General features: G+C 52.6%; 1 protein-coding gene across 2 annotated transcripts in view; it reads right to left on the bottom strand.

Moving 5' to 3' along the window:
• Nucleotides 1-8,161, bottom strand: part of Adamts2 (ADAM metallopeptidase with thrombospondin type 1 motif 2) — a 202,095-nt gene extending 193,934 nt beyond the window's left edge. Inside the window, exons 1-2 of one of the 2 annotated variants that reach the window (XR_005878190.1) lie at nt 7,893-8,161; nt 6,549-6,946 (exon numbers count right to left, since the gene is read on the bottom strand). Coding sequence is in view for 1 of the 2 variants with exons in the window: in XM_040748534.1 (XP_040604468.1) it covers nt 6,549-6,946; nt 7,893-8,031 (537 nt within the window). In the remaining variant the exon portion in view is untranslated. The remainder of the gene's footprint in view (nt 1-6,548; nt 6,947-7,892) is intronic. The other variant, XM_040748534.1, reaches the window with a different exon arrangement.
• Nucleotides 8,162-15,499: the final 7,338 nt, after the last annotated feature.

The raw sequence follows: 15,499 nt of genomic DNA, 5'->3' as shown, positions 1-15,499 counted from the left end.
GCTACGGAAGAAGCTAAGGATAAGGAAGGGTGCATGGTCCTTCCACATAGACCCAGGTTCCCAGAAGGGGCTCCAAATATCCTCATCCCTGCAGATCTTCAGAGACCAGAGTGAAATGCTCTAGGCCGTGATTCAGGCCACTACAAAGCAAAGTCAGCCTCAGTGCTGGGCCAGGCCTTTGCATGTCTGGGAGACTCAAAACAGATGAGTCCCTGGCAGTCATGTCATTTGTACCACTCACAGAAGGCCTGAGTGAAGGCCTAACCTTTTCCACTCCTCATCACTCATCAATGGCTAAGGACATGGGGAATGGGGACAGCTGTGGGCAGGGGCTACCTTCTGAATGAGTAGCAGAGGCCTTCATCCACCAGCACCTGGAATACTCCTGAACACAGAGCGGTGGGCAGGGCCCAGCAAGGAGCATGACCTAGGATGACCTGAGGTCCAGTCTTCCTGGGCTGTTTCACAGTGACTGGCCTCTGCCCTTCATGAAGAGCCAAGCAGGTCCCACTATGCCCCTCTTTAAAGAACTCCAATGGGGAGAAGTCAGAAGAGCTGAGTAGTTAGTTCCCTGAGCCCATGTCCCAAGGTATTGGCTCATCCTTCCCCGTAGCTACCTAGGAGGTACTTCCTCTCCTTGTTTGACTTGATTTAAACCAGAAGGTATGAAAACTGATTTGCATGGCTAGAAAGCCATTCAAAACTATGCACATACACAAATGTTCTTTCCAGGAATGAAGTGTCAGGGCTCCCACCATTCAGAGGCTCAACTCCTGAAGACAGACACCAGGTGGATGATAGCTGAGCAGACCAAGTAGGAGCACTGAGGGCTCAGGGACTCTGAGTGCCATGCCGTTCCCTGCCTGAGGCTGCCAGATCCCACTTCCTGGACATGTCACTTCCCAGCTCTCATGTGACCTTACCGGATCTAGAACTGAACCCTGTACACACAGCCAGGAACACACATACTACAAGTTGCCAAGAAGCATGAAGTATAGCATGACATGACATGTGTGTGTCCAGGGTAGCTCCCAGGACAAAGGGCCATTCAGATAAGGCCTGCAGAGCAAAGACGGTGAGTAGAGAAGGAGTGAGTGAGGATGGCCCAAGAAAGGACACAGCCTGTGCAAAGGTCCTGAGCACTCCGTGCTGGAGGAACAGTGAGCCCAGAATGGCAACACAGTGACGGATGTGGCCAGAAGTCACTCAAGCCTAGTCTAGGAGGGAGGGGCCTTGAGGGTTAGGATTGCTTTTGTTTTGTTTTGAGAGCAACATGAAGCAAAGGAATGGCAGGGTTTAATGTGTCTCTTGCTGCTGGCTGGAGGAAGGGTTGATGAGGGAAGGAGGGCAGCTTGCAATCAGGTGTGGTACGTCGGCCTGCCATAATGGACTAGGATGATATTTGGAAGTCTCTAGCAAAATCCTATGATTCCTGCCCCAGTAGGAGGTGTGGAGAAGAGCGGGGAGACCTGAGTTCATGGGCAGGACAGCTAAGACTTATAGAGACTTCCATCTGGTCACATCCACCACAGCAGGGGACGAATGGCAGCCCCACATCACAGCGGTTGGTTTAAAGATGAGCCTGGAGCTGCTGATGGCTTCCTCATGAGGGGTGAGAGGGGAAGAGCCTTCTAAAATAAACACCAAGAGTAGAGGAGTTGAGAGACTGGACAATCTGAGGCCCTGGTCACGTTAAGCCTGAAGCCAACACTGCTCAGAATCATCAAATAACCAGACTCATAATACCTCTGGTCCATTCTGTCCAGTGTAAGTTGGGTTCCCATCATTTAAGCTCAGTAAGTCTTAGGTAAGGTGACAGGCTAGGGAATGCAGAAGCTACCCTAGGTTAGGTACCTAGGTACCTAGGTTAGGTAGATCACTCAGAGTAGGGGCCAAGCAGGTGCCTCTACTATGACCTGAGGATTCCAGAAACTATGTCCCTCTTTGGTCCCCAGCTATGGGCTCATTGCTGTCCAGGCAGTGCCAAGGCAGGGTGGAAAGAAAGAGGACCCCCCATGAGGAGCAGTCCTTGCTCCCAGATCACAGTGGGAGATCATAGAAGCCTCGCCACCCTAGCACTTGAGCTGACTGAGCCCAGCATGTGGCCTTGAAGGTACCAAGAACTTGAGGGTAGCATCACGTTTCTTTGTGGCTTTTAGGAATCCCAAAGGCCTGGCCAGGAAACCCCAAGAAAAGATTGTCAAGTCCCTCCAAAACAGAAACTTCATTATTGCCACAAGACCTTAGCTACAGAGACTCTGCAAGACTGAACAGGAAACTTGTAATGAGCCCCTAGGAAAGGATGAACACCTCCTTCCTCAAAGCCCAGAATTAAACCAGGCTATTCTAGAAAATTCTGGAGGTCAGCCCAGCCAGCAGGATGTTAGCAGTGGTCCTGCCTATATCAGGCCACAGAAGTTCCCCTGGGACACCTGAATGGACAGAAGAGAGTCATTTCTATCCTCCTACAGTCCCCACTGTGATCACTTGCCAGTGAGGAGTCAAGACACCCACCCATGAGGTGCTCCAGCTCAGAGCAGACAGACAGTCAACATGTCACTCAGCCCTGGCCCTCTCATATGTGAGACAATGGCCAATGCTGCTGACTCAGAGGGTCTCCGGGAAACAAAATAGATAAGATTAGAAATGTTTTTAAATGCAGTTCTGTTATTGCTGTTATTAATTGTTATTTTGTTAGCATGCAAGCATAAACATAAAGAGAAAGAGTGGCCTGAAATCAGACAGATATGGATGTTGAGACTGACTTTCAAGATCATAACCAGCAGAGTCTCTGTCTCTCTGTCTGTCTCTATCTGTCTCTGTCTCTGTCTCTGTCTCTCTCTCTCTCTCAGTTTTTGGAGGCTTGGTTTGCTCATCTGTAGACAGGAGACAGTGGTACATACTGCACATGCTGTGATCGTAGAAGCTCAGCAGGTAGCCTTGAGCATAGTAGGATTACAAACTGTCATTCATCATCATTATTTTTAATATCTGCGGGCTTCGTTTCTATTGAGTGTGTAAAACTGGTGTGAATTAGCTTGCCTGCTGTGTAACCCAAGAAACACTAGAAGATTCTTCCATAGCAACGTGATATATATTTCCCAGGAGTTTTTTTTCCTCATTCACTGTGAAAAGAAAATTTTTATCACGAACATCCCTCCATCCCCCAGTAAATAATGATGAGCTGCTTCTAGCCAGTGACCAGCAAAGAGCCTATCAGTGTGCCTGTGGATAAGTGTGTGGCATACCTCAGGACACAAGTCTTCATGGGGCACATCTTGTGCCTTTACCAAACTCCATCTGCCTCTTGACTGGCCCAGGTTCTTCATTTCAAGCCAGAACAATCTCAAGTGGTTTCAGGTAACAGTACTGCTTACTTTGTTCTTTGGGAATCTGCAAACCCCATATCCCAACTCCGTCAAGGTCATCCTGGCTAAGACTAGCCAGAGTTCTTTCACAAAGGGAAATAGCACAGGGCTGGTGGGATCTCCTTATTCACAACAGAGGGACTCCAAGTGAGAGTAAAATCAGTCCACAACAAGCAAAGAGACAAGGCAGCCGAGGTCCTAATGAGCCACACCTGAAGATTTGTCACCATGTGAGTTAATAAGCTCCCCTTTCTGTTTAAACTAACTTGACTTGGATTCTCTGTCACTTGTAACTGATGGAGACCCAACTGATGAATGCAGTGAGTGGATTCAATTAGAGTCCCGCTGTACTAACCTGATTAGGAAGCAATGTCCACAGTCAGTTACTGCTGCCTTCCTCCCTTAAGTGGAAAAGTATGCCCACGTGTCTTTAGCAACAGGCAAGTAGACAGATACGCAAATATGTATTTCAGGACAGCGGCAATAGGGCCCACTCCACCTGTTGTCACCAGCACTTTCTGTCTGTACCATGGTTTCTGCACACACATGTGTGGGTGCTAATTGTGTCTCCTAAAGAAAAGGAGTTCCAGGTTGCATCTTCTAGTGTACTGGATGAAAATTCTCTTTCTCTTTCTTTCTCCCTAGGGTGAATCTTCAGCCTTTCCCAGTATAATTTGTCCCCTAAACCCCACTTGCTCAGAGCAACTCAAGGTATGGTCCTGCAGATGTTCGTGGAGAAATGGGACTCCAGACCCTTGTTTCTCTAGTGGTCCAAAGGCAAGAAACATGGGCCAGAGAGCTTACCATGAATGCAGACTCCTTGGAGCCACCCTGGGTGCATTGATGTAGAATCTGTATTTAGTAAAATTTCAAGCAGCGGCTGTCCCTGTGCAGCCCAAGTCACCTGCTTTACTGTACCTAGAGTGTGGTCTCGTGGAGAAGGGCCCAGGCTATTGGATGAATTAAATACATGTGTCCACTTACAGCCCATTGAAGCATGGCAGGGCACAATTTGTCCCTGTTATTACATCTCAACAGTTTCATGCCTCCGCCCCCAGAACTGGGAGCACTGAGGCAAGAGACCAGGCAGTTCCTAGGCTAGACACTCACCATCACTGGCTGTGTGGCTAGAGCAAGTTACTCAAAGCCTCAAAGCCTCAGTGTCACACATAAGCCAGGCACAAGGCTGCCTTCCCTCCAGAGACACTGCGACAACTAGAGATACTAGGTGGAAAGGCCCACCATGGATGCCCAGAGGACCTTAAAGGGTTAAGGAATTCTTTTGTAGAAAATCCAGTGCAGGTATGTGCAGGAAAAGAAGAGAAAGGGGGAGAGAGGGAAGGAGAAGGAAGACAGGAAAGAAAAGAAGGGAAGGAAGACAAAAAGAGAAAAAGAAAGGAAACCTGATGATGCTGGCAGCGTCAGGGTTCGCTATGCACTGACTGGAAGCCACTCAGGCTTCAGCGCCAACCTCTGCCTGCGACACCTCAGCAAGTCTGTCCTTCCCAGGTCACTTCACCCAGGGAACCTTCAGGGTCACGTCTCTCCACCTGCTTGCCAAGCTGCACTTCCCCGGCTCTCTGTGACCCACCAAATAGCGCCTGAGTGCCCTTCCACCCATGTTGGCATAGGACCTGCCCCAACTCTGATCTGCAAGAAGGATAAGCAGGGTCAAACAACTGAACAACTCAATTGAGAGGATGAACGAATAATACAGTGTCACCAACCAATACTCCAGTGGGAATTAATTAGCACAAGGGGACCCCTGACAGCCCCTGGTTTGTCCCAAGTCCCCAGCAATGATCTCCTTTCATGCTTAGGAAGTTCACTGATACCCTTAAAGGAGATTTGCCTGTGGGGCTGGGACTAGTCAGACAACAGAGAATAGAAAAAAAATGCCCTAAATTAACCCAACTCCTCCAAGGACACTTAAGAGTCATTTGCAATGTGCTCGGGCTCTAAGTAAATCCAACCAAAGGCAGTGATTTTTCTGAAGCAACAAGTGATGTTTCCTGTGTGTCCATAAAAAGAACTCCAGTGGTTGTAGAGCTGGGGTGTAATTGCCGGCTCTGCAGATGGCAGGGCCAACCTGGGCTCCCTGAGGACGGGCGTTGCTCAGGGCTGGCAGGGCTGGAAGCATGGCCACTTGCCCAGAGCTAGAGTACCCTGAGCAGCAATTAGAGCAGAACCCATGGTGGGTGGCTTCAGATGTCTGACCGGCACAGCCAGCCTGCCCACTGCACATTCAATCCAAAATAGGAAGCTGCCATTGGCTCTGCTGTGCCAGGCCCCTGGGTGGCAGGACAGCACCATCAATGTCAGCCCCTGTCCTGAACATCAATCCAAGAGTGCTCCAGCAATCCCTGTGTGGCAACCATGGTCCTGGGGACACCCAGTGGCAGGTGAGCTTCCCAGCGCTCTAACCACACTGGTTACCCCAGATAGTTCCAAAAGGGACCGATATCTGTCCATCGGACACTGCCCCCCAAAGTCAAACAGCGCAGGGGCACTAGGACCTTCCCTGCCACATGCTCCCGGTGGCTCAAATTAGAGGGAGAAAGTTGACTTCGGATAGCCAACAATACTTCAACGGGAAGCCACAACATAAAAATCACTGGTTCCTGGCCAGTCGAGGGAAAGAGGGGCTAGCTGGGCATTTCCACATCACCACCTGCTCCCCAGACTGTCATATGCACACACAGAAGCACACAAACTGCCAGCATCCATGCCCACCACAAGCTCAGCAACGCGCGTGCTCAAAAGCCACTCTGACACACATGTATGAAGCCCACAGATACCTCCATGCTTGAGAGACAAAGCACATTCACATGTTCACACGGGCAGGTACATATACAGGTACCCAGAAAGAAGCATGCATACATTCCAAAACACATGTGTGCCTGTACACACACACACACACACACACACACACACACCGCAACTTATGCTTATATGCAAGAAGCAGACTGGCATTGGGGCCAGAGGTGGGGTTCATATAAATCGCCCCCCTTCTCTGACCAATCAAAATATCTTGCCTTCCCGCCAACCCCTGCAGCAAGGGGAGGAGAAGCTAGTCCTAAGCTCGTGCTATGTCGCCCTCTCAGGGGACTTCCTAGTAATGGGTTTCCAAAGCCCAGGCAAGGACCAGAATAGAAGGGAGCCCTAGTAGAGAGTACTCACCAGCCCATCACAGTTACTGAGCGCCACTGAGGAGGCTTTAGCTAAGCCGGCCACATCTCCAACGTAGAGACAGGTCCCAAGCAGGGGCTCCACCCGGGTGTCACCCGTCTCACCCTGCCACTCCAAGGTGGCCCCCGGAGCCACGAGGCGAGCGTTGGGCCGCAGCCGCAGGTGCAGGTCTCGTCCGAAGACAGTGAGGTTGTAGAAGAGGCGACCTCCAGGGTCCTGCACGTCGTCGCCTCCAGGCAAGCCCGAGGTCTGGATCGGGGCGGCTCTGCGGGCTCGTACCCCCGCCCCGGCCGTCTCCGAAGACACCACGTGGGACACCAAGCGGCCCTGGGCGTCAGTGCGCACCGGCACCGCCAGGATGCGCTCGGCTCCGCGCCCCGAGGGCCCGCCTGCAACGGAAAGGGGCGTTAGACTGGCGGAGACCTCAGAGTCTGGCCGCGGAGCCCGGCGCAGCCCTTGCCTCAGTTGAAGAGAAGGGACATTCCACCAGGAAGCCTCCAGGAAGGGGCGTTGACAGGACCACCACTCCGGAACCACGTCGGCTGCGGCTCGTCCCCCTTGGAGGACCATGCCAGCTCAAGAGCTGCCCCATTCGGATTCTTACTTGAGGTTCCACGAGCACCTCGCAGTTACCCCAAAGGACGACCCCATCAGAGTGCCCTCGCTCCTTAATCATACCGTCCTTGGTAGGGCACGCGGCGGCTCCTCAGGAATCATTCCATGTTGGCCCCCCTGCTCATGCACCTCGACCCTTCAGCGGTCTCCGCTACCCAAGTATCCTCACCGTTGGCCTCCGGAGCAACCAAGACTCGGCTCACCCTCGCACGGGCGGCCTGTCCTCGGTCCAGCTCCTGGTCAGCCCACTGCCAACCCCCTCCCCCCCGAGATCCTAAGCCCCAGGAGGGGCGGAGCAGGGTCCCAAGGATCTCCAGGGAACCCTTCCGGGACACCCCAAGCAATTCTCAGGGCCCTCAGGCGGCGCGCTCTGCACCGGCTCCTCCCGAGCGTCCCCAGGCGCCGCCTCGCCCTGGCTCCCCCGGACCCGCTGGTGCTGGTTCTGCGCCCTCCGCCGCGGGCTTTTTCCGGCCCCCCAGCTCCACATTCTGCATCCCGGGAGCGGCGAACGCTCCGAGGCTCCCTGCATCCCAAGGCACAAGGGGTGCGCCCCCTGCGCGACCGCCCGGGCCCCGAAGTTGGCCAACTTGGCCCCGGGCGCGGCGCGCAGAGTTTGCCCAAGTCGCCTCGGACGAAGCTTGAGGAGGGGGCAGCGGGTCGTGCGGGACGGGATTGGGTGGCCAGATGGGCGTGGAGCGTTGGGGCGCGATTGGCACCTACCTGGGGGCTCGGTAGCGGCGGCGAGCCGGGCGCTCGCGGGTGGCGGCGGCAGCAGCAGGAGCGGCGGCGGCGGCAGCAGCAGCAGCAGCAGCAGAGCGGGGCAGAGCAGGCGGCGAGCGGCTCCCGCCGGCGGATCCATGACAGCCCGACCGCAGCCGGTGCCCCGCACTCGCAGCCGGCGCGAAAGTTCCCCGCGCGCCGCCCAGCCCACATCTGGGGGCAGCTGGAGCCGCCCGCAGCTGCAGCACCGCAGGGCGCGGGGCGGAGGAGGCGAGGCGCAGGAGAGGGCGGGGAGCGTGGAGGGAAGGCGGGGAGAGCGAAGGAGCCAGCAAGCTAGCGGGCGAGGGAGGCGGGAGGAGGAGGAGAAGGCGAGCGAGGGGGAGGGCGGGGACGGCGGGCGCCTCAGCCTGCCGTGACCCGGCGCTTCTTGGCGCGGCAGCCACCCGTTCCCCTCCTTGCTTCCCGGCTCTCATCGAGGCAGACACCCCGAGGCGACGGCTGGAGGCCAGCCAGGGGAAGCCCACTGCCGTCCCGTGTCACCTCGAAGGAGTGGCACCCCACCCGGAGAGCTCTCTGGAGTACGGGTCCAACCCAGCATCTGCCTTGGGACTCCGGGGCCGCCTCACCGGCTTTCTGTGCTTTGTAGCTGAATGAAACACCTAAGTGGAAAGAGGGTCTGGGAGGACACTGAGCCTGGCCCCGGGTCCAGATGGAGGCCCCAGAGGGGGTAGGTACCTACCCCAGGGAGCACTCCCCAGGTTACTTCAAAGATCAACTTTTCTCTCACTAAAAGACACAGTTCCCTCAGCCCCCACCTCCTGTCTGCCCCTCTCCCAGTCCAGCAGCCTCTGGGTCCCTCTACTCTCTCCATTGCCACCTCTGGCGCAGCCTTTTCCTCCCAGACTTGGGTCCTCTCTTAGAATACCACTTTGTTCCTGCCCTCACGTGCCTCAGTGGACCTCCTGCCATGGTCTGCCCTTGTCCCCGCCAGAAATGGTCCCAGACACTCCTCCACCTTTCCAAATGAACACGCAAGGGCAGAGGCAAACATCCCTGCCAGTTCACTGTAAGTTCCAGATGCCAACAGGAATCCATATTCTCCAGCAAGGTCCTGGTCCTCCCATTTCCTGGAGTCGTTGTCCTGCCAAGCCTGTTGTCCCTGGACACAGTGACTCCCCCCAGGTCCCTAGTGTCCCCCTCAAACTCTCTTCTATCGGAGCATCTATGCAATGTTGTGTCCAGTTTTTGCCTTGTTCTTCCAGAGTGGACACCTGTCCCTTCCATCTTACATTCACCCTGCCCCAGGCCTGTGTGGCAGAGCCTTGGGGAGAAGACCCAGGGATGACTCCAAATCAACAGGAGGCCCAGTTTTATGCGGGATTACACGAAATGTACAGCGGGCTCTAACCATGACTTACATCCATGGTTTTGTCCATCGTTCCTGAGACATGGGTGTGAGGGCACTGGGAATTGAAACCGGACAACCATCTTCCCAGAAGATTCTTGGTGTCCTGCGGAGACTGGACTAACCTTCAGATGTAGTAGATTCTTGTTTTCAACACTGGAAAATGATGAGATTATTGGGCTTGGCAGTTTATGTGTGTACTTCCAGCACTAGGAATGCTGAGACAGGAGGATTGCCATGACTTTGAGGTCAGTCTGGTCTACAGAGTTAGATCTCTTAAAACAGACAAATCTCCAAAGAAAATGGGATGGAAAAAAGATAAAATTGTGACATTTCAATGTTTAGGGTTATATTTCTAACACTTCTGGAAGAATTGGGAAGTATGGCTATATTTGGGCCCACAATCCTGCTTAGCCACAATTATTAAATGGGCTATCTGTCAATCTGCTAAAGGTCCTCTCCCCACACATACACCCTGACAGCATGATTCTTGTGACCTGTGATGACCCAGCTTGTCCCAGAGTTAGAGATGGACTCCCAGGGTGGAGAAGGGGATGACTCTACAGTGGGGTATCCTGGAAGACTCAGTGAGAAGCAGCCTGGACTGAATCTGGAGGATGAGGGGGACCAGGCAGACTGGGGTTTGCCTAGGCTAGTTACCTTGCTGGAGACTGCATTTTCCTGTGATTCTCCAGGCAAGATAAAGGAAACTTATCCAGCAGCTTCAGTACTTCAGGGGTCTCACCCCTCCCCCTCGTTTCCCCGACCACGTGGATGGTCACTATCAGTTTTATTTTTTTCTACCATCTACCCCTTTCTACTTCTGTCTCCTTATATGGTACAGCATATTTTACTGTAAAATTTAAAGGGTAGCTTAAATCACTATCATGAAAGAGAAGCCAACGTCTTTGCCATTTCACCACAAGTAAAACATCACTGTCTCCCAAATAAATAAAATGAAAAGTGGGGAGATTTGCCAGACCCTAGCTACTACCGCCTAAAGCGGGGGTGAAGCTGAGAGGCAAGTGTTGAGATGAACTTCTAAACGGGGCAGAGGGAACCCTTCACCAGCCTGGTCCATCTGTAGTTCTCACAAGGAAGCCCTGCAAGATGCCATGGGTGAGTCAGGCATGCAAACTTCAGATTTAAACCCTTTGGTGGGGAACGAGGGTATTACATGTCCCAGCTGCTGATTTCCCGTCCGTCCGGGACGTGTGTGTGTGTGTGTGTGTGTGTGAGAGAGAGAGAGAGAGAGAGAGAGAGAGAGAGAGAGAGAGAGAGAGAGAGAGAGAGAGAGTCCACCATCCCCAGCACTTCCCCATGTTGAGGTAGGAAGATCAAATGCTGCGCGTTTGAGACCAGTCTGGCCTAGAAACCCTGTCTATAACTAAGTTAATTAATTAATTAGCTAAATGATAGGATACAGGGAACAAAATCCCCAGTGCTTCTAGTCCCTTGGGTCTGTTTATTCATTCAATCTCAATACCAAAGCCAAAAACTAAAAGCCAGCAGGGCAGATTCAGCCATCGAATGGCTGTGCTTTCTTTTGAGCTTGGAAGAGCTGACTTCCAGCTTCCCTCTTCCATTTGTCCCAGTCCCCATGCCTCCTCGTCCTGTCCCCTATGTGCTTGTGGCTTGTGGTTGTAAACAGCCTGGTCCCTGAAGGCAGTGGAGTAGCATCGTGATTTAGAATATCCTGGGAAGAGGATAACTCAGACTCAGATCCAATCCTCCATCCCCAACCCTTTAAAATCTGAATGATTACAAGTACAGAAAAAGATAGGGACCCTTCTTGGCCACTCATCTTGAGGAACATTAAGAAAGGAGAATGTGGGAGCTCAATTCCCAGCACCCACAGGATTGCTTACAACCATCTGCAACTCCAGTTCCAGAGGATTCATCGCCCCCTTCTGGCCTTTATGAGCACTGCATTCACAGTAGGCAAAAATACAATACAATAAGAATTTAAAAAAATAAGTAGTTTTAGAAGAAGAAAAGAAAAAGAGAGAGAGAGAGAGAGAAGGGACACTGTCCCCAGCCCTCAGTGGAAGGGATATTCAGGTTATTCGACAGACAAGGGTCCCGTCTCTCTGCTCTGCCCTAAATTCCTGATCACAGATGCCAGGACAAACGTGTTTAGATACAGGAGCTGTCTGAGAGCCATCCGTGTGCACAGATGTCTGACAGAAAGCAGCTCCTCAGAAGGCATTCTGCTCCTATTTCAAGGTCGCCTTCATTGGCAGGGTTTTCCAAGTGGATGGGGGCAGTGTTTCACAACTCTCCTTCCCAAACAGAAAGTTCCAGGGGCTGTAGGAATGGACCCAGACTCTTCCGGTCCCACTGAGACCCATGCACAGAGCATCTCAAGTGAGAGGAGTTAATGACCTTGTCATGGGGCCTCTGGAGACAGCAGCTCCATCCAGCGCCATTGCCGGCAACTGGCAGGTGCGGTGGCCCCGTCAGATGCTCTGGTAGAGAGTTCTGGCCAGGAGTGGCTTTGGTAAGCAATATGTCAGGGGAACGCTGATTGAACAGAAAATGGTGGCTGGTGGCCTTCTGGGAGTGTCATTATTGCTGCCTCCCAAGCCACCCCCACATGCACACCCTGACAGGGAGCTGTGTCAGGCAAGGGAACGAACGTGGGTGGTGGCGTTTACACAGCATTTTCTTTTTGATGTTCTCCACACAAAGGTGTCCCTTGGTCACTGGGATCAGTGCTGCCTGCAACTGAAAACACCTGAAATATGGCTACACGGCTGGCTCAGCCAACAAGTCTCAGTCTAAGCAGTGAGGACCCAGGGAAGGACACAGCCCACCCTCACTTGTGACTGCATTTCCACAGATGCTCAACCTAGCAGAGAGAGCAGGGAAGAACTTCAAAAAGGACACCTGAGTATGGCAGACAGTGACATCTAGGCTCACTTGGGACACAGTCTGTACCACTAAGCTCACTTGTGTCTGGCCTCTCATAGGGGCCGGGGTGGAGGACAGGACTATCAGATCTAGCACTCTCTTCCTGAAAGGCTTCTGGGTACTTACAAATGCTCGCAACTACAAATAACCCAGCCATAGGCATCCTAGTGAAATATAATATGTCCCCTGCAAGAAGTCTGTAGGGCCAGCAGCTCCAGAGCTCGGCCGTGACATCCAGGGCACTGCCACTTGGGAATCACCCTTGTCCTGGATGAGTAGGAAGACAGCCACGACACAGGCATCTCATCGCCCTCCTGGAAAGCCAGCTTACCAAAGGACTGAGGCCGGCTCAGCCAGTTGCTGGCAGGCAGGGGTGGGGGCCTCCTGGGAGAAGCCTGCGACAGAGTGAACATTGGGAGCCCATGGCACAGCATCCGTGCCTCATAGCCTTTCTTTCCAAATAAGAATGCCACAGTCCCAGGACCCCCTCCTTGGCGAAGATGTTTCCCAGTGTGACTTTGCGTTTATACTCTGCACTATCAGTTGTAGATTGTGTAGATTTCATCAACCCATGTATAAAATGAAAAGGGCCTTTTCTGCTCCCTGTGAGGTTTTGTGTATAGAAACTTTTTTTCTAAGCCCTTCTGGTCACTTCGTCATTTCTTACAATCTGTGGCACTCAGCTCATGGCCCAGGCCCAGTCCTTAATAAGTATACCCCATCTTTGTCCTTAGGGCTTTGCTTCTTCTAGATCAAGTCCCTTACCCTAGTCAAATCCAGTCGTGTGCTGTTCCTGATATCAAAAAGTTGAGTTTTAACGGAGCTGAAGCCTCCCTGTGGGCTTGGTCACAGTCCTGAGGATGAAGCTTTAGGACCAGACCCCTGGTGACAAGAAAGCTAGACACAAAGTCAAGAATCAATGGTCATTGCTGAAGCCACTGAGGGCTTCTGGGGACCACACCCATCCCTGCTTCTTCTCTGGGTGATGATTCAGAGCCCTTTCCCCAGTCCCAGGCCCATGGCTCACAGGAAGATCCTTCCTGAACACAGACTGTCCCCTTCTCCAAAGCTTCAGGCATAGCTTCCTCAGGACCCCATAAGTTCTCCAGGACATTTGAAGTGGGGTCTCACAGAGCAGCTGGCCATCTTTGCTCCTGGTAAAATAGTGTTCCCCCTCCTCTAAATAAGGAAAAGGATACAGCGTTCTCTCTCTCTCTCTCTCTCTCTCTCTCTCTCTCTCTCTCTCTCTCTCTCTCTCTCTCTCTCTCTGTCTCTCTCTCTCTCTCTCTCTCTCTCTCTCTCTCTCTCTCTCCCGCTCTCCCTCTGTGTGTAAGCATGTTACACTAATATGTGTGTGGTATGTGCATGTGTTTGTATTGTGTACATACATGTGGAAGTCAGAGATTGATGTCAAGTGTTTTCTTCCATCACGTTCCCACTGACTTTTTTGAGGCAGGGTCTCTCACTGACCCCAGAGCTGAACTGACTGGCCAGCAAGTCCCAGGCACCCTCTTGTCACTGCCTGCCCAGCTCTGGCTCACACACTGCCGTGCCCTTGGGGCCACTCAGGTCTTCTTGCTTGCACGGCAAGCACTTCACCCACGGAGTCATCTCTCTGGACTTGGCTTTGTCACTCCTGTATCCTGTTGTTTTTACAAATGTGGCTCCAGACAGATCGGGAGGGAGGGGTGGGGATAATACATTTTTTCACACTGTCCCCTAAGTCTCAGCTCTGATCCCTGGGATTTTCCCCTTCTTAGGCAATCTCGCCCTCTCCCAGGGGGTGGCAGGCTCCGTTTGTCTGTGACCCCAGGCAGGACTGTTCCAGCCTGTAAATGCAACTCCCCTAGACATCCCCTATCAGAGCATTTCAGAGCCCCACCTTCCCAACTCACCACCCAGAAAGACCCCCATCTCAAACCTTCCAAGCCCCTTTCCACTTACCACACAGACACGCCCTCAGCCAGAGATCCCAGAGCATCTCAGGCCCTTCCCATTCTTTACCCCCACATCAAAGCTGTCCTTGGCTGCCTCTGCCTTCTAATTAGCTCGGCAATCTGCCCCCACCTTCCTGCTACACCCTGTACCCTCCCCACACACTTCAGCATCCCCCCAGACCTACACACACACACACACACACACAGAGTCTTCCCTGTTGGGTGAAACTGAGCCACTGGACTTTCTTTACCCGTACTCTGATGTGGTGGCACCAAGATGTCACCCCACAGTGACTCATCTGGTGCAGACCCATCCCCGTAACAGCCCTGGGATCGGACACTCGTCCATTTCCAACAGAGGACAGATTCGAACCGCTCCCACGTCACACTGCTTCCTGTGGGAAGGTCCCTTTGGAAGAGGCTGATTCCTCGTCTCTCTTCCCCACTGGGGTTTTGCTAACCCAGGCATCATGGGTCTTACTTCCTGATGTTACATCAGAGAGGATTCCTTCTCTGCTCACTAACATAGGTGGTTTCAGCTCCTGAAAGGGTCCAGAGGCGGGCTTCTCCAGCTGTGTCACAGCCCCTGGAACACTTACTTGACCTCCCCGTGGGGCCTTTTCTTTGACTGTATGGGTGTAATGATTTCCTGTGCACCACAGTGTGTTTTGAGAATTAAATGGATTGACGTATGTGAGGGAGGGGCTCAGAGCTGATCCACAGCAACACAAGTGCACAACAGTGTGACTGTGTGCACTGAACACAACTGCACTGTGGTGGGATCCTCACCGATGCTCCTGCGCTCACACAGGGACTCATCTGAAGACCTTTGTAAATTGAAATTAAGTCCCATGGCTCGGCGTAGGGCTACAGTTCAGTTGGCCGAGTGCTTGCCTAGCTTGCCGAGGTCCAGGCTTGATCCCTGGAACCACAGAAACAGGACGTAGTGGCACACGTCATCTACAATCCCAGCACTCAGAATGGAAGCGGAAAATTCAAAAGTTCAAGGCCAGCCTCAGTTCTGTCGTGAACTTGGAGCCAACCTGAGACCCTGTCAGAGAGAGAGAGAGAGAGAGAGAGAGAGAGAGAGAGAGAGAGAGAGAGAGAGAGAGAGAGAACACCAATAGTTGTTTGATCTCTTGCATACTGAGAAGATAGAACCTGAATCTCACCAGCCTAGGAAAAGATCCAAATTCAAAACTCAAATCATGGTGTCTACTGAATATGTATTACATTTGCAGCATGGTAGAGAAATCCTACGTGAAGACATCCCAAGTCAGTGTCTGTCTGAACCTTTAATGTTTTTTTCAGGATATGTTGGCCATGGCTTTTTACCTCCCCTTACTGCCTGC

The sequence above is a fragment of the Mesocricetus auratus genome, unplaced genomic scaffold (assembly GCF_017639785.1).
Source record: "Mesocricetus auratus isolate SY011 unplaced genomic scaffold, BCM_Maur_2.0 Super-Scaffold_100007, whole genome shotgun sequence".
Classification (NCBI taxonomy): Eukaryota; Metazoa; Chordata; class Mammalia; order Rodentia; family Cricetidae; genus Mesocricetus; species Mesocricetus auratus.
Note: the sequence above shows the minus strand (reverse complement) of the source record. Positions and strands in the feature narration are given on the sequence as shown.